The sequence below is a fragment of the Mirounga angustirostris genome, unplaced genomic scaffold (assembly GCF_029215605.1).
Source record: "Mirounga angustirostris isolate CCGP_5_RB_7025 unplaced genomic scaffold, mMirAng1.0.hap1 SCAF_1, whole genome shotgun sequence".
In the NCBI taxonomy this organism is placed as follows: domain Eukaryota; kingdom Metazoa; phylum Chordata; class Mammalia; order Carnivora; family Phocidae; genus Mirounga; species Mirounga angustirostris.
Window position 1 is genome coordinate 132,870,150 of NW_026991709.1, and position 19,569 is coordinate 132,889,718.

Below are 19,569 nucleotides of genomic sequence, written 5' to 3' on the forward strand. Positions count from 1 at the left end.
ACCATATTAGGTGGTGAGGTTTTGGGGGTGATTAGGTCATGAGGGCAGAGCCCTTGTGAATGGGGTTGGTGCCTTTATAAGAAGAGGTCAGAGAGCTAGCCTACTGTCTTTCCACGGTGTGTGGACGCAACGAGAAGTCAGCAGTCTGCAACCCAGGAGAGGACTCTCACCATAACCTGACTGTGCTGGCACCCTGATCTCAGACTTCCAGCCTCCAAAACTGTGAGAAATGAACTGCTGTTGTCTGAAGCCTGGTCTACAGTACTTTGTTACAGCAGACCAAACTGCCTGATGCACCCTTTGTTACAACTTTCCCTTTATACATCTCTCTCTCCCAGGAGATTGTGCCTGGTTGAAGGTGGCTTTTTTTTCTGGTGCTATATTAATTAATCATGGTATCTGCTGTGCCTAGAACAGTCGTTGGCGAATAAGAAATGCTTAAATACTTGCTGACTGAGTAAAAATGTTTGCTTTACTGTTTCAAATGAAGCCCTGTATTGCCCCCTATTAAAATAGCCTTGAGACACTGTCTGAGTCTATCCGTACAAGCTCCTGTAAACTCATTTTGCTCTCCTGGTTCAGCTTCATGGTACCTCTCCTTCCAAGTTTCTCCAGATCTTCGACCTCAACCTTCCCTTTTCTTTCTGTTTCTAGACATTGGTTCTGTTGCTAGGATATTTTTCTTTTTTTTCTATTTGGAGAACCTCTTCTTGTTCTCTATCTTGCAGCGATAGAAGGAGTGGCATTCTGGAGTTTTCTGCTGGATTCATAAAGCAACATCTATTTGCATGGGAAGTGAACTGGTTGTCCTGAGGCATCTTGCTCCAGGAATGCGGACTGGGGACTTGATTATTCACTGAATCCCTCTGCTTTTAGGCCTTTCTATCTGAGAGCTTGGGCCAATGCAGGCACAAAGGAGGTAAATAAATAAGGCAGCCAAGAGGTGAATGTCTCCCTGGAGCAGCTAGCAAGAAAAGGCAAGGGGTAAACAGCTGGAGAGACAGCCACCAGAGATTGCAGACAAGGCCAGCAACTTGCACACAACTCAGGGATCCTTGTGCATGGTGTTGGAGACACTGGAACCCTTCTGAATGTAAAAGGAACTATTTCACTCTCCCTATAGGTTCTGGCATGTGAATATCTCTCAAAGCTGAAAGAGCTCTCTGAGTAGTCCAATTGTCGGCCGTTAGCAACTTGGCAAGATTGTCAAATGAATTCATATTTTCAGACGCACATTTGAGAACAGAAATGTAGTAAAAATCATCTTATTATAGAGAGCACTTTTTTCCATTTCCAGCACATCCGAATGGAAGGAATCATGAGCTGTGTATGTGAAGATTTGAGTTCAAGTGCTCACTCGGTTGCTGACATGCTATACGTGACCTTAGCCAAGTCATTCTGCCCTCCAATCTCTAGGTTTGCCTATAAGAAGCAAACAGGAAGATAATATTTTATATCTTAAAGCTGTGAAGGGGATCAGATAAAGGAAGTAAGTGATAGAGAATATAAAGGACGTGTAAATGCTAACAATAATGTTTTTCAGAGTCTAGATTTGTATCTACCAGGCAAAAAAGCTCCCATAACTTATGAACTGTGATTTGGGGCAGTTTACTTCAACTTCCTGAGCCTCAATTTTCTCACCTGTAAGACGGCAATAAGAGAGCATTTACTTCTTAGGTTTAAGTGAAATATTGCTTTTAAAGTGCTTTGCGTGGAGCCTGCACATGGGTGCTCAGTAAATGTTAGCTGTCAGTCTCGCAACCAGCAGTATTATTATTGTAAAGTTGGAATCCATCTTATAAAAATTAACTATGTTCTCTGGACACAAATGGTAGAGCCCCCTGCGATGTTTGGGCCAGGCAATCAGCTTTGTCCCATGGGGGAGTGCAAAAGAAAGGAAGTCATAATCCTTGCTCTCTTGTACCTTCTAGTCGGCTGAGAAAGAAAGACTCATCAAATCATCATGGACCTGTTAAGTAGCTTGCAGGCAAGTTGCAGGCTGCCGTGGGATGGAATAATAGGAGGATCTGATCAAATCTGGGAATGAGGAAGAATTTATCAAGAAACTGATGTTTGAGTTGAATTTTGAAGGATGAGTATAGGTTGACTATATGGAGGAAGGAATAAAAGCTTATTCTAGGCAAAGAGCTACATGTGCAAAGGTTCTGGGAAAGACTGCCTCATCTGAGAAAGAGAGAAGGCCAGTGGCACTGGAGAACAGGCAGCAAGGTATCACATCACATGGGAGCAGGACAGGGCTTGCAGCACAGGGTTTGTAGACAATGCTCCAGCTGTGGCCAGTTAACTGAAGGCAGGCAGGGTTCTGAGCAGGGAAGTCACATGATGACTATTTAATCTTACAAAGATCATTTTTTCTGCCTTGGGAGGCAGGTGATCCACATAAGCAATGCTTAGGTGTTACTCGGAGTGTGATCTGAAGACCCGGTAACAGGGACATCACCTGGGACTTGTGAGAAATGCGGATTATCAGGCCCCACCCAAGACCTACTGAATCAAATCAGGAGGTGGGGCTCTGCAACCAATGCTTTTACAAGCCCTCCAGGGGATCCTGTTGCATATTAAAGTTTTCGAAGCCCTGGTTTAGACTGGGATGTGACCAGTAAAGATACCGGAGTGGATTTAAAACCCATTTCAAAGGTTTAGCCACTGGAATTGACAGGATTTGGTGATCTCTTTGGTTTGGGGGTGGGGGTGGGGGGATGAGAAAGAAGGAAGTGTCAAGAATGACCTAAAATGTGTATCGGCAATGGAATCCACCTAACCTGGCCTTTTATATTTTGTTGGGTGTGTATGTTTTGAGATGAGAGGGGAGGGAAGGCTGGGGCATGGCTTGTAGTTTTAGTGTGTTTGTTTTTTTTTAATATTTACTAATCCACAGAGCACTGATGATCAGATCCCAAAACCATCATTATTAAAAATGACATCGGGCACCTGGGTGGCTCAGTTGGTTAAGCGACTGCCTTCGGCTCAGGTCATGATCCTGGAGTCCCGGGATCGAGTCCCGCATCGGGCTCCCTGCTCGGCGGGGAGTTTGCTTCTCCCTCTGACCCTCCTCCCTCTCATGTTCTCTGTCTCTCATTGTCTCTCTCCCAAATAAATAAAATCTTAAAAAAAATAAATAAATAAAAATGACATCAAGTGAAAAAAAACTTATGGCTTGGAGCATCTCTAGCGATGGGCAGTAAAACCAAGCTATAACTGGAGAACTGATTTCATCTATGATAAGGACAGCTATTTTTCTTAAAGCCTTTACTTCCCCAGAATTCTTCAATGCTGAGTCCACTAAATTATCTTTTGAAACAGTATGTTCCATTATTTAAAAAATAAAAAATAAAAGCACCATGTTTCAGAAATTACAGTAGGAGTCAAACAGCAAAAGAAATCTTGTTAACAATGCTACTAAGAAAAGATACTATTAAAAGGGAAAACATCAAACTCGGAATGTATCTTGAGGTTTAAATAAAATCCACTTTTGCTTAAAGTTGTTTCATTGTGTGTAATTATCTATAATGATTTAGAAAACTACCTGTTTTTCTCCCAGCATAAAAGAGATCGCCAGAGTAGAAGTTTCTCACGTATTTGAGCTTCTAGTTGCTTTGGCCTGAGTCTGTACAGACTTTTGACCAGTCTCCATTTGACTCCTTTCTCTTCTGATTTGCATGTATTTCGCTTTTGGGATGCAGCTCACAAAGTTCATACTCAGTGTCATAATCCCCACATAGCTTCTGTTAATGGAATTGCTAGACATGCCTTGTCAGAGATCCCTCTAAGGTCATTAAGCTCGTTTTTAGGTGAAGGATAATTAAGTTTATTTTCATTATCAAAAGAGAAAGGAAATGATTACCCTCTATTTAGGAAAATAGGATCATTCGGATTATCTTCCTTGAGAATGCACCACTATGACATTCACAGTCTACTTGGTTCTTGCACTAACAAATGGTGCTTCTTAAACAGTCTGGTAGTATAGAGTCTGGTCAAAACTCCCAAGGAATGAAGAATTAACTCCTAGAACACAGTAATTTGTAGGCTTCTTCCTAAAGAGTTGGCAAAGTATGGATTGTAGATCTTCTCTGGCAGGATGCCTGTTTTATAAAGGACATTTTATTGGAAAATGGCCATGCTCATTTGCTTATGTGTTGTTTATTACTGTTTTGTTACTACAATAGCAGAGCTGAATAGTTGAGACAGATTCTATGAACTGCAAAGCCAAAAATATTTACTATCTGGCCCTCTACAGAAGTTTGCTAACCTCTGAAGATGAATGTACCAAATCCATTAGGGAATATCCAGTTGGGGCCCACATGGTTTAGAAGCATTCTAAATTGTCATGTTTTAATTACATGTACAGGATCAAAATGTACTTTTGTTGTTGTTGGAGGAAAAATGCCTATAATCATGTGGAAGCTAGTGAGAAAATATTATACATGAATTCAGATTTCACAAAATAATGTCTTGGGACAGACTTGCCAGCGCATGAAAGGCACAGCAGTACTCTCCTGGGCAGTGGGGTTTGGCCTCAAGTTCTGGTGAGGGATCAGCTCCATTTTAGGGGAGGAGCAGTAAATTGGGGAAGCGTCTAACTGTTTTGCTTTAATATGCCTGCCAAGTTGTGACTCAGGGCAATCTGGCACTGTGTTCATGAGTCTTTGCTAAGAGTCGAGTTTGCACAATGGAAGAAATGTTCAGTATGTTTGTTGTCTGCATGTTCTTGGAAAGTGCTAAAATGACACCTAAAACTGCAACCATGTATTTATACACTGGAGAATTGTCATGAGATCCTTAACTACTGCTTTTCAATTTGTTTCCTTGTTTCCAAATTCTCATTTCAAAATTTCTGCTTTCTCCCATAAAACATATTTCCCATCATTCTCACTTGCTCAACCTTTTAAACACATATTCTAATCCCAAATCTACTTAAAAAAAAAATACTGGACTGGGGTGCCTGGGTGGCTCAGCCAGTTAAGCCTCTGACTCTTGATTTCAGCTCAGGTCATGATCTCAGGGGTCATGAGATCTAGCCCCTCATTGGGCTCCACGTTCAGCTCAGCTAGGAGCCTGCTTCGTGCTCTCTCTCTCTCTCCCTCTCCCGTGGCCCCTACCTCTGCTTGTGTGTGTGCATGTGTGTGTGTGTGTGCACAAGCGTGCCCAAGCTTTCTCTCTCAAATAAATCTTAAAAACAAAACAAAAACACACAAAACTTGGGTGCCTGGGTGGCTTAGTCAGTTAAGCATCTGCCTTTGGCTCAAGTCATGATCCCTTGATCCATTGGGCTCCCTGCTCAGGGGGAAGCCTGCTTCTCCCTCGCCCACTCCCCCTTCTTGTGCTCTCTCTCTGTCAAATAAATAAATAAAATCTTAAAAAAAGAAAAACCTAAACTTGATCAATGACGAATTTGTTATGTGTCCTGGATTATTTTATCAATAATATCAATAATATAAATAATATAGGCAAGTATAATTTTTCCTTTTCAAATATCAAAATCAGATTATTCACTCGTGATTATTCCTTTGGAGATTGCTTTTAATCTTTGGAGAAGTGCACTGTGTTTTAGCACAGAGCCCATGAAACTGAAAGTCCTGTGACTTGAGGTCTAGTCCCACCTCTACCGACAATTAACATTAATCATTCGGAATGGTTTACTTAACCACTCTGAATTCAGCATTTTCATCTTTCCAGTAAAGAGTTTCATCTCATCATCTCAAAGATCTTTCTAACCCCGCAATCTGAACTGACTTTATGTTACAATTTAATACTAGCTTAGATGTTCAAGTAAATGCTGAATAATTCTCCATTTTCCAAAGTAATGTTTCCTTAATTAAAAATAAAATCATGAGATGTTTCATACATTCACAGAGATTTTTATAACCAAAATCCACCCTATACCATCAGCTAGCTTTAACAAATATTAATACTGAACCATAGTTGTGCCTGATTTTTTTTTAAAGATTTTATTTATTTATTTGAGAGAGGGTGAACGCGCACAAGTGGGGGGAGGGGTAAAGGGGAGAGGAAGAAGCAGACTTCCTGCTGATCAGGGAGCCCGATGGGGCTCCATCCCAGGACCCTGGGATCATGACTTTTGCTGAAGCTGTGTGCTTAACCAACTGAACCACCCAGGCACTTCCCTGATTGTTTTTTAATAGGTAAAGAATGAAAGCATTACATGTATAGGTAAAGTCCTTATTTTATATAACTAGTCAAAAAGTGTAAAATACTTTGGCACATATTGGCCTCTTCAAAGCTCTTAACCGTGAGAAGTAGCTGGATATCCAGTATGCAGATATGGTGCAGACAGGTGTAAAGCATGCTCAGTGAGTAAATGTAGAATCCAGGACTCGACCACATGCAAGGTCATCTAAGCCTTATATTCTTTCCATCTTGACTCTCCTTTTCTAAATATATCATTTTTGTAATTAGGGTTCCTCATAGGCAACACAAATTGATTCTGGTTATCTTAAGAAAAATACTAGTTTATTAAAAACATATGTTGTAACTTATAGAACCAAAGAAAGTAATGAGCAGCCAGCTCTTGAAAAAGACAGGAAGAAGTTTTCTGTAAAGTCTAGGTAGCAGGAATAATTGAAAGGATTTTTCCGGCCTTCACTGTTAAATGAATCTGCTTCCTCCATTTTGGATTTTGGGTCCCTCTGTTCAAGATCAAAATTACTGGAAAAGAAAGACTGATCGGCCCCGCGTGGGCTATTTGCTCATCCTTCCAGTGAGGGCTAGTCAGAGCACTGGGTTTGATGGTTCTACCAGGGCTACCTGGAGAGGGGTGTTTCAGTTTCTGGTGGAATATGGAGGTTCAGTAACAGGAGGAAGGGCATGGATGCTATTCTGTCAAAAATGTGAGATAATCTTCTCTGCTAATTGTGGGAACCATGAGAACGTGCATCTTGTATCTCTGACTACAGGATAGTAATTGGCTAACGGCCCCAGCTGCTGTGCTCTGAAACCATTTCATTGTGTTGGCCAAGAGGCCAAGCTTCCTACGGGCAGCTTCCAGCCAATGACTGAGTGAAGCAGAGGTGCTAAACAGTTCTGTTCCTGGGAGATACGGACCAGCCCTGATGGTCGTCTTGGCTGGGTGCCCTGATGACCTTGGTGAACTTTCTTTACAACTGCACTGCAGTCTAAGACACTGTTGTCCAATTTTTCTTCCTTCCCTCTCTCCTTTGCTTGACCTGAGACCATCATTATGGCTGTCTCATCATTGCTTCTAAGAGGACCTGCAATGGCACACATACAGTCATTAATATTCAAAAGCAATATTAAGTAGCATTTCCATGAATAATTCCCTTAGGATGTTATTCCCCCTTTCCCACATTCTTTAATCCCCCTTTTGTTGTTGTTCTTATAGCATTTAAAACCTTCTAATAAACTATACAGTTCTTTATAGTTTATTGTTTTTCTCTCCTAAAAGTAGAATATAAGTTCTCTTGGGGCGTAGGACAGAGATCTATTCTGTCCAAACACATAAAACAGTTCCCAGCCGTAGAGGGCACTCAATAAATATTTGTTGAGTGAAGGACTAACTTTATTTCCAATCGCTTGCAATGTAATCTCCAAATATTTTCTTTTGGGTTCTAAACTAAGTAATCCTAGAGTCCCAGACCCCCTTGCCCATGCTGGATTCTTGTGGGCATTATGATTATTATTGGGACCAACTATTATTCCCATTGCCCTGCAAAGACCATAGATTCCTCCAACGAAAGCCTTGTGCAATCAGAGTTAACCTGATCCTTTAATTCTCATTTAAGGCAAGTTCTTTTTCACTGAGCAACAGCAAGTTTGAAGAAATCTTAAATTGCTTTTCTTAAAGTCAAGTACCAAGGGGGCAAGTTTGCTTCAGTGTCTCGTTCTCAGAAGGAAGTGGCTTACAAGTAGCAATCATGAAGCCAAGCCCGTTGGATCAGACATTTTTCTGCTCACTAACAGTTGTCCATCACATTTGGCCTTCTTTCCCCCAGAGGACCGTTAAAATAGAGAGCCATGGCCCAGAGTTGATTGGGACTCAGTGCTCTTTGTTTTTTCCAGTCTTAGAAGAGATGAATCCAGGAAATGTCACTGTGTCTTAGAAGAGATGAATCCAGGAAATGTCACTGTGTGTCCTACCTACCTTGAGTTGCCACAGTACAGAGATTATCATTTCTGAAGGTTCCTAAGAAAGCAAGAAACAAAAACATTGGGAAGATGTGTCAGACAAATGCTTTGTGAATGAGGTCAGAATATGGTGCTAATACATTAACAACTTAGGTTACTACCCTTAAAAACTGTAATCAGGAGGCTTTTATGAGTACATTCCCTTTATCTCAACATGGGGGCTGAAAGCAGTACCAGTGGTGGTTTTCAGATCCCAGTGTCTCATTGAATACTGAAGCAACTTTAAGAGCCATATGTATCTTAATGAAGGATGTATTCCAGTCTGACACTAAAGTAGCTGAATCTTGTTTCAAAGAGTAGGGCCTGCCTGACTTAGTTGGTGGAGTGTGTGATTCTTGAGATCTCCAGGTTGTAAGTTCGAGCCCCATGATGGGTGTAGAAATTACTGAAAAAAAAAAATCTTAAGAAAAAAGAGAGAGAGAGGTTCTACTCTTATTCCTGGTTGAGAGAAATTTGTTGATTATCTTAAGGCTCTATTTCATTTTTTTCTCTCACTATGGCATTTAAGAAAGCATATGTGTCATTATGTCTTATAGCATGGGGAGAAAAATTAAATGACAGTGAAATTCAATTCCTGAAACACTGTTTATAGAACAAGATTATTCCCAGAATATTGTAGTAAAGCAAGATTAGAAAATCAAACTCAGACTTGTGTTTAAATTCTGCTCTGTGGCACTTAATAGCTGTGTGACCCTGAAGAAAATACTGCATATCTCAATGTCTCCATTTGTAAAATGTGGTTCAGTTTGGTAAAATATTGGTCAGGTTGATCAATGAGACGTTTAGATATAAGACATGTAAAGCATGTGGCATAATGTCTAGCACATAATGGAAACTTAAGTGACAGCTATCACTAGGTTCTTGCTGTGTGCATTATATTGTTCATCATCAGGACCCCTTTACCTCTATTTTCTCATTGGACAGTACCCAATTGTCCTGGCTCCTCCTCTAAACCTATCCCAGCTGGATTTGTGTCTAACCATATGTGGAAAATCCTTTCAATTTTAGGTAATAATTATCTCTGTTTACCATCAGAAGCAGTTTGGTTTTCTTAAAGCAAGTAATAGCTCTACTGGTCAATAATATATCCATGATTTGTTGGACAAGGATGGTGCAACTATTGACAAAAGCACATCTTGGGGAAACTTTTTTGGATCTCATGTTCCCAAGCTCTTCTTTTTCCTAATGATTAGAGATTTCTTAAAATGGGCTATACATACTCCTGGGAGAGGAATACGATTTTTATTTAAGGAGAAAAGGAACTTAGAACAAAATGGAAAGAGAAAAAAAAAAAAGTTGGCACATTCAAATCAATCAGTTAAGCATCTCTTGATTTGATATCTATTCTTCCTTCCTTCTTCTCTCTCTCTCTCTCTCATCTTTGGGATATCTGTTAAAACTTAAATCATTGGAATATATAAAAAGTGATCTCCCTAGAAATATGATCTCATCATTCTTACTGCCCTGTCTTGAACTTCTTGTCATTTCTTACCTCAAATCTCTAGAGTTGCCAGCATCCCACTATATATTTCTTCATGCTTATTCTAGAAACCCTGAAAATAAGGATCCTGAGAAGAAAGGAAAAAAGAAGAAACTATAATTCCACAAGCCACCACTATTAATATTTTGTGTGTGTTCTGCCAGTCTTTTTTTTCCTACATAGAAACAAATTTAAAACACATTGTTTTTATGAGATCCTCCTTTTTCATTAAATATTGAAACAAAAGGTATCTTTAGCCACTGCCCACCTCAGGGGGGTCTCCAGCTGGTTCTGTTCATCTCTTCCCAACTCCACTCTACCCTCTGCTGTTTCACAGGTGTCAGGGTCCTAGTGCCCTTTACTTTGGGTCACTAAGATCCTGGGGCATGTGGAGGAAAAGTGTTCACTCAAGGTAAATCCAATGGGGACAGAACAAAGACCTGAAACTCCACTGCACTGTAGATGGATGGCCCTTGGAAGGGTTCTCTGCACATAAGGTACAGATTTCACCTGATATTTCACCAAAGAATCTTTGCTTTCATCCCTTAGTATACAAACGCCAAGAAGAGCTGGTGAGACTGCTGTAGGGCTTGTCCCCCACAGTTCTGGGTACTTCAAGGGACTTCCCCCTCCTTTTTAATATGACCCTTCCTTTAGGTCACCTCTTCACACTACCAATCTCATTCCTGGTTTTTTTTTTTTTCTAGTCCCTTGAAAATAGACCTTCCATATTGGTAAAGACTCTGGAATGTTATGCTAATACTTTAAGCAAGCAATGAAAAGCCATTGAGTGTTTTTATTCAATACCCTATATTTTCACAGCTTATTGGAAGCAACATGGGAAGAAACCTAAAAGCAGGAAGAACACTTTTGAAGAGTGGGTGAGAGATGATTAAGGCCAGAAGAAGTCAGTAGTAGCAAATGTAGTAAAGAGGAAGGGTAGCTAAGGGTTCCATGATAGACTCAGTTGGTACTCCCATTACTGCTCCCCTCCTTCTGCTACAGTTACGAGTGTCCCATCATCCATTACCATCAGGGGTAGCCTTGCGTACTCATCTGCAGTCCCTTTCCCACCCCTGCCTCAGTATATAACCCCTGGACTAATTTCTAAAAACTGCCAAACTCGTCACTACATCATTGATAAGTAGCACTGAGGCAATGGTTGTTGGGAACAAGACTCATCAGACTTAGTGTGAAATATGAAGAGCATCTGAAAATGTTTAGGTCGCATGATATTGATCCTCTTAACACTTAAGATATTATATTACTGTAGTAATAATTTCAAAGACTAAATGTTACACATATTTATCATAAAAAATCTAATCAAAATCCTGCTTGATAGAAGAAACATGAGGATATGCAAAGTGTCCGTATCCCCCTTTCTGCTACTGAATTACACTGGGAAATGCAACTTGAATCTCATCACAACAGCAGTCATTAAAGAGAAAGGAAGAGCTCAAAATTCAATTTACTTTTATATCTGACCTCCTTAGATTAAGTTATTAAACCTTGAACTCATATTGGAAACCTTACTAGTTTTTGCTTATTGCCAAATTTAACCTTTTGGGGATGGGTAGAAAGCATATAAGTCTTCTCACAATTATAAATAATAGCAAGTCAAATTCTCAAATACCCTTGTTTCCCAATGAAGAAAAAGGAAGTACCAAAGTGGACACATGGGACATTCCACCAGATTTAAGCTCTGTGTAATTATTTATGCAATTCCAAAAATACATTTTACCATATAGGGTATAAACCCTGTTTTCTCCCCATGAATTGTATTTATCCACGGAAGTCAAAGGTGTTATTAACTTAAATCCTGGCAGAGTCTCATCTGTTTTAGCACTTACTAACCCACATGGTAATTACTACTGCTATACACAGAAGGACTTAAAATTGACACAGGATTTCTGCCCTCTAACCTGTTTTAAGAATCCTTCATCTCTGGATTTGAGAGTGAGGGATATGCTGCCTCCCATTTTAACCTTATGAGAGATTCATCGCACCAGGCTTGAAATACTGTTGACTGGAAGATGTTGCATGATCATCATTGTGCCCGTGGGTAAGAGAGGAAGAAGCCAGCCTTGGGGAATAGCTTTGAATGATTATAGTCATGCAAGGATGGAGATTTTGTCAGAGAGCCAGGGCAGAGGGCCTGGTAGAGAGATTCAGGAAAGCAGGGAAGGGATGGGTAATAAGTGAGCACATTAATTGTGAAGGGTCTTGCCTACCTGCTATCCTCTTTTTCTGGAAGAAGCAAGTGTGATATGGTTTGCTTTCTAATTTTAGAGGTGGCCAAAGCCATATTTGTAAGGCAGTTTTGTGGATAAATCTGAAGGAGCAGTTGAAAGAAGAAAGGAAGAAGGGAAGGGAGGGAGGAAAGAAATAAGCCTGTATCTCCCTTGAACTGTTTCCCTCATACAGGCCTACCTCCTTTTATTGTGCTTTACTTTATTGTGCTTCGCAGATAATTGTGTTTTTTACAAATCAAAGGTTTGTAGCAATCCTGCCTAGAGCAACTCTATTGTGCCATTTTTCTGACATTTGCTCACTTTGTGTCTGTGTGTCACATTTTGGCGGGTCTCCCAATATTTCAGACTTTTTCATTATTATCATATTCATTATGGTGATCGATGATCAGTGACTTTTGATATTACTACTGTAATTGTTTTGGGGCACCACCAACACTGCCCATATAAGATGGCAAATTTAAATCAATGTGTGTGTTCTGACTCCTGCACCTACTGGCCATTCCCTGTCTCTCTCTCTCATTCCTTGGGCCCCTCTATTCCCTGACACAAAACAATATTGTAATTAGGTCAATTAACAACCCTACAGTGGCCTCTAAGTATTCACATGAAAGGAAGAGTTGCATGTCTCTCACTTTAAGTCAAAAGCTAGAAATGGTTAAGCTTGGTGAAGAAGGATGTTGAAAGTCAAAATAGGCCAAAAACTAGCCCTCTTGGGCCAAACAGCCAAGTGGTGAATGCAAGGAAGTTCTGGAAGAAAATTAAAAGTGCTACTCCAGTGAACACACGAGTACTAAGAAATTGAAACAGCCTCATTGCTGTTAAGGAGAAAGTCTAAGTGGTCTGGATAGAAGATTAAACCAACCAAACATTCCCTTAAGCACACCCTTCTATTGGAAGAAGTTGCCATCTAGGATTTTCATAGCTGGAGAGGAGAAGTTAATGGCTGGCTTCAGAGCTTCTAAGAACAGGCTGACTCTCTCGTTAGGGTTAATGCAGGTGGTGACTTTAAGTAGAAGCTAATACTCATTGACCATTCCAGACAAAATCCCAGGACCCTTAAGAATCATGTAGATCTACTCTGCTTGTGCTCTATACATGGAACAACAAAGTCTGGATGATAGCACATCTGTTTACAACATGGTTTATTGAATATTTTAATTTTAAACCCACTGTTGAGACTTACAGAAAAAGGATTCCTTTCAAAATATTACTGCTCATTAATAATGCAGCTGGCCATCCCAGAGCTCTGATAGAGATGTACAATGAGATTAATGTTGTTTTCATGCCTGCTATCACAACATCCATTCTGCAGCCCATGGATCAAGGAGTAATTTTGACTTTCAAGTCTTATTATTTAAGAAGCACATTTTGGGGGTGTCTGGGTGCCTCAGTCGGTTAAGTGTCCAAAGCTTGATTTCTGCTCAAATCATGATTGCAGGATCCTGAGATAGAGCCCTGTGTCAGGCTCTGCACTCGGCAGGAAGTCTCCTGGAGATTCTCTCCCTCTCCCTGCTCACACACACACACACACACACACACACACACACTCTCTCTCTCTCTCTCTCTCATATATAAAGAAATCTTAAAAAAAAAAAAAGGAAAGAAAGAAAGAAAGAAACACCTTTTGTAAGGCTGTAGCTGCCATAGATAGTGATTCCTCTGATGCAGCTGGGAAAAGTGAACTGAAAACCTTCCAGAAAGAATTCACCATTCTAGATGCCATTAAGAGGGAAGGGGTTATGGGAAGAGATCAAAATATCAACATTAACAGGAGTTTGGAAGAAGTTGATTCCAACCCTCATGGACGACTGTGAAGGGTTCAAGACTTCAGTGGAGGAAGTCACTGAAGATGGGTGGAAATAGCAAGAGAACTAGAATTAGAAGCGGAGCCTGAAGATGGGACGGAGTTGCTGTGATCTCATGATCAAAATTTAATGGATAAAGAGTGGATTCTTGTGGACAAGCAAAGAAAAGTGGTTTTTGAGATGGAATCTTCTCCTGGTGAAGATGCTTTGAAGACTGTTGAAATAACAACAAAGGATTTAGAGTATCACATAGACTTAGTTGCTAAAACAGCAGGAGGGTTTGAGAGGATTGACACCAATTTTGAAAGAAGTTCTATGGGTAAAATGCTATCAAACAGCACCGCATGCTACAGAGAAATCACTCGTGAGAGGAAGAGTCAATTGACGTGGCAAATCTCATTGTTGTCTTATTTTAAGAAATTGTCACTGCCACCACAGCCTTCAACGACCACCCACCTTTGATCACTCAGCAGCCATCTGCATTGAGGCAAGACCTTCCACTAGCAAGAAAGATTGCAACTCATTGAGACCTCAGATGATGGTTAGCATATTTTTTAAAGAAATTATTTTTAATTAAGGCATGTACATTGTATTTTTAGACACAATGCTATGACACACTTAACAGACTACTGTATAGTGTAAACATAACTTTCATATGCACTGGAAACCAAAAATCGTCATTTAACCCAAGGCACCTGGGTGGGTCAGTCGGTTGGGCAGCCAACTCTCGGTTTCTGCTCAGGTCATGGTCTCAGGGTCCTGGGAACGAGCCCCGCATCAGGCTCCGCTCTCAGTGGGGGGAGTCTGCTTCAGGATTCTGTCTCTCTCTCTGCTCCCCTCACTCTTTCTCTTTCTCTCTAAAATAAATAAATAAATTTTTAAATTACTTTAACCCACTTTATTGCAATATTTACTTCATTGGGGTTGTCTGGAACCAAACCCACATTATCTCCAAGGTATGCCTCTACACATTTTTTTGTCATATGTGCAGTGGGAAGGCAGACATCAGCCTAGTGCCGGCCAAATCATTACAAAATTTGAATTTAGAGAGATCTATGTTAATGAACTTTTACAGAATTCATAAAATGTCAAAGGTTACATCTCATTGTAACTTTTTTTTTAAAGATTTTATTTATTTATTTATTTGACAGAGAGAGACACAGCGAGAGAGGGAACACAAGCAGGGGGAGTGGGAGAGGGAGAAGCAGAGGGAGTGGGAGGGGGAGAAGCAGGGGGAGTGGGAGAGGGAGAAGCAGGGGGAGTGGGAGAGGGAGAAGCAGGCTTCCCGTGGAGCAGGAGCCCGATGCGGGGCTCAATCCTAGGACCCTGGGATCATGACCTGAGCTGGAGGCAGACGCTTAACACCTCAGCCACCCAGGCACCCCCATCTCATTGTAACTTAAAAGACAAACCTCAAAGTGATCTTTCGACTTCCCAGAACACGACGTGAAATGACTGCTGTGTGATTAGAGGTACTGTCAGGTGGGCAGCGCTTTCCTTGGCTGTATCTCACCTGATACGCTTTTGCGTCTCTCTAAAATTTTCTGGTCCACCTGTTCAAAGGCTCTGTGGAGACAATAATGATGCTTGTCTGAGTGCCTAGATAAAATGGATTTTCAGGAAAATTAATAGCTTCTGTTCTGATTTGGGTGATGTTTTTGCAAGATAATTGACAGAGAGATGCTTTAAAATGTGATCCACAATGTCAGATTCATACTGTTTTCCATGTCCCCACTATTACTATGTCTAGGGTCTGATTGATAGCTTGCCCTGGTGGGTCTTTTTGTTCCTACCATAGCTACAGAATTAGTGAAAACATCTCCCACCTTGAAATGGTGGCCATAGAAAAAATTAGAATTAAGAGCCATTCTGGGATGATGGGGATAGTAGTGTTTGGCCAGGGATATAGCTCATTTAGAAGGATTCCCCATTAGTCATAGACAATAGAGTTGATTTATTGCCTCATGGTTTTTGAGTTGCTCTATCTACTACTGGACTGATGGATATGAGAATATTACAATTAAGGGAACCAAGTTAATTGGAGAGGAGAAGTTAATTGACTCCCCCATGGTCTCGGGCTAGTTAATGTTGGAGCTCTGGTTAGATCCCAGGTCTCCTGGAGCCTGGTGATGGGATATTGAAATGGCATTGCTGTGGCATGGACATTTAGGAAGATGAATGAAAGGAAACCATAGATCTGTGTCAAGAGAACACGGAGGAATTCATGATGCTGAAGCTATTAGGAGGATGTACAGATCAGGTACATATTCCATGCATTCTTTATATAGTAGAAGCTCATTATACACATGTTTATTGTATGTGTATCCAACCACACTTTTCAAAAAGTACAACAGCAGCTAAAGTAAAATGTGATTTTTATGTCTATATCAATGCCTTCATCTGGTGCTTAAGTAAGGAAAAAAACCTGGTAGATTCCAAGGTTGGATGGATACGTCAGCTGTTTTGGAAATTGTGAGATCTAATACAGTATACACAAAACAACTTAAAATAGCAAGGGTATTTCTGACTGTTATTTTTGTTTTATACCCAACTTTGAAATCAACTCCCAAATAAGGTGGAAATTCACAGTATTAGGGTTTTCCCCCATCAAAAAAAATGTAGGAAAAATATATGTGAATAGATTAATAGTTTTGTTTTTAAGCAATAACTTTTTTGCCGTTTTCAATTTTTTTTTTTTGCCCAGGAATGCTTTTTAGTAGGAAATCTAATATAAGAATTTTAATATATTCTTAAAATATATATTTTAATATATATAAAAACATTTCAAAATATGAGCCTTAGGTTTGAACCAGAAGCTACTAATGGTATTTCTCAAGGTTCTTTTGCTCAAAAAATAGAATTGAACTTGATTATCGCTTCTTAAAATATGTTCTTGAGGAATGCCTGGGTGGCTCAGTCGGCTAAGCGTCTGCCTTGGGCTCAGGTCATGATCCCGGGATCCTGGGATTGAGCCCTGCATCAAGCTCTGCATCGGGCTCTTTGCTCAGCAGGGAACCTGCTTCTCCCTCTGCCTGCCACTCCCCCTGCTTGTGCTCTCTGTCTCTGTCTCTGTCTGTCTGACAAATAAATAAAATCTTAAAAGAATATATGTTCTTAAAGTAAAACATATATACAGAAAAATAGACATGCATAAGTGTAGAGTTTGATGAGTTTTCAAAAATTGAACACTCCTATGTAATTAATATAAAGGTCATAAAGCAAACTTGACCAGGATCCCAGAATTCCCCAACCTGTGTCCCCTTCGAATCACAATCTCCCAAACCACCAACCTGACTTTTAACACTGTAGGTGAGTTTTGCCTGTTTTGTACCTAATGTAAATGCATTCTGCTCATTTGTTACTGGCTACTCTTGCTCAATATTATATTAGTGATATTCATCCTGTCAATTATTGCAGAATGCTCATTCACAGTGCTGCTTGGTGTTCTATTGTGGGAATGTATCTTAATACTGCTGTACAGTTTTTAAAGTATATATGTACTAATTTGCAACCAGCCACCAATGTAGGAGAGTTCAAATGATGATCCATTTTCCCCAAAACTTGGTATTTTCTATCTTTTTTTTTACTTTAGCCATGCTGGTGGGCAATCATTGATTTTTAAATTGACTAAATAAACCTCCAGCAAAGTCTTACCAAACAAAGGTCTTTATTTAGCAACTCATGTGTGCTGGGGGTGGGAAGGGGCAATGTTTCATAAAGTGGAATGCTTCAACAGCAACAAGTTCAAAAAAGAAATACAGTTTGAATTACATAAGCAGAAATATCTCAGCACAGACAAGTGTTTTTGTTTAAAATACAGCCTTATTTTCAAAGAAAGCATTTCATTTGTGAATGAAGAGATATGCATATGGGCTAGGTATTTATGGAATCTGAAAACTGACATTTTTAAGATTTTGGAGGGGAGGTGTGGGATAGAAGAAAACAGTAAGGACTTTATTAACTGCACCACTAATGATTGAGATTTTCATAGAAAAAACATGAGGCAGTGGTTGATTTGTATTTTTATTACTGTTGCAGGGTCTCCATTTTGGTGCCTATTGGATATTGTTCCTATAAAGAATGAGAAAGGAGATGTGGTACTTTTTCTGGCCTCATTCAAAGATATAACAGTTACAAAAGTGAAGATTACTCCAGAAGATAAAAAAGAAGGTTGGTACTGTTTTCAGAAAACATTGACAGATGGAGTAACATTTTGAAATTGTTTACTCAAAAACTCTGGGAGGGAAAAAAAAAGCTGTCTTAAAACAGCAACTGATAAATATTCATAACTGTTAGCAGTCGGTATTTGGTGCCTATTCCAAGATCACAAAGACATTACATGAATTTACATTCTCGTCTTGGTAATAAAGACTCATTTGACAGGAACCAGAAGTTCATATTCCTATGCAAATAGGATGAGGAAGGAAAATGGTTTACTAGAATATGAAGAGTCACACCACCTTGCTTTATTAGGGGAAAAAAATGAGTCAGTAGCAATATAGTGAACTTAAAATGATGTGATTAAAAGTGTATCTCTTGGTTTCATTTAAAGTGCAGTAGCTCAAAACTTAGAAGTGAAAATTTCATGTGCAAAATTAAGAATCAAGTTTAGTGGTTGCTAGAGTGGACTGTCGCAAACAAATATGTATCTGTATCTTATAGTATACAACAGTGTAATAATTTGTTTTAAGGCACAGATAAGCTTTTCGATGATCTTTAAAGCATTCTAAGACTATGTTGCTTTCCTTTTACCTTCTGTTTATACTTATGAAGAAATTTCTTGCAATTCATGCAAAGTGACAAAAATTGACACTGAAAAAATGTTGATATTGTTTCATTTAAACAGGAGTAGGATTAGATACTTTGGTGACCAGAGAAAAAGCAATCGTCATTGCAGGGATGTCCTACGTAGTAAGTTCTTTATGAGAACAAGCTATTTGGCATATCAATGATTAGGTCTTTTTAAGAATGAACTCTTTTACTCCAGCTCTTTTAAAACATGTATGGGAGGGTTTTAATACACAATATCTCTTGAAATGACAACTCAAAGGGAGAACTATCATGGTGTGGTGCCCCCACCCACAATTCCATCATTTAAAATGTTTGCCAATACACGACTATTTTCCTGTGTGTTTGCACGACTGTATAGTGAAGCATATTTTACATACATAAGGAAAGAACAGTCTTACAATGAAAGTTACTTGGATATTAGAGTAAGTGTAATACCTGTCCAGCAAGAGGAAAGAAAATGTGGGAGTCGGTGTGCACAGTTTTTGTCTTTAGTATTTCTTTCTTTTGTCTTTAGTATTATAGGAATACAGAAGATAAGTATGAACTGTATTTGCTCACAGCACTTATGACACCACATGTGTGGGTTTTCTCCATACCAAGAACCAGTTCTACAACTTTCTGGACACCAGCTGGGGGTCCTGTCATTTAATTCAGCTCTGACACTGCTCAGAGTTAGTGTCCGACTCCACAGGTTTAGGGCTCATTCCCACAAGACTGCCCTCACTCCAGATGCCAGTCACAAACACTGGGTGCCCAGGGGACCCGTACACTTCTGTCCAACTTGGCGATAAAGTTGGGGGCTCCTCCAATCCCCCTTTTCAGATTTGATAATTTGCTAGAACAGCTCACAGCACTCAGGGAAACACTTTACTTCTGTTGTTACAAAGGATACAACTCAGCAACAGCGCAATGGAAAAGATGAGTAGGGCAAGGCATGGGGAGGAGCGATGTGGAGCTGCCACGCTCTCTCTGGGTGTGCCAAACTCCCAGGACCTCGGTGTGTTTACCAACTCAGAAGCTCTCCAAAGCTTGCTGTCCAGGAGTTTTTATGGAGGTT

At 39.9% G+C, this 19,569-nt stretch overlaps 1 protein-coding gene across 1 annotated transcript in view; it reads left to right on the plus strand.

Annotated features, from left to right (window-relative positions):
- KCNH8 (potassium voltage-gated channel subfamily H member 8) overlaps positions 1-19,569 on the plus strand; it is a 380,547-nt gene that overhangs the window by 143,807 nt on the left and 217,171 nt on the right. Inside the window, exon 3 of the mRNA XM_064575899.1 lies at positions 17,760-17,891. Within this exon, the coding sequence (XP_064431969.1) occupies positions 17,760-17,891 (132 nt within the window). The remainder of the gene's footprint in view (positions 1-17,759; positions 17,892-19,569) is intronic.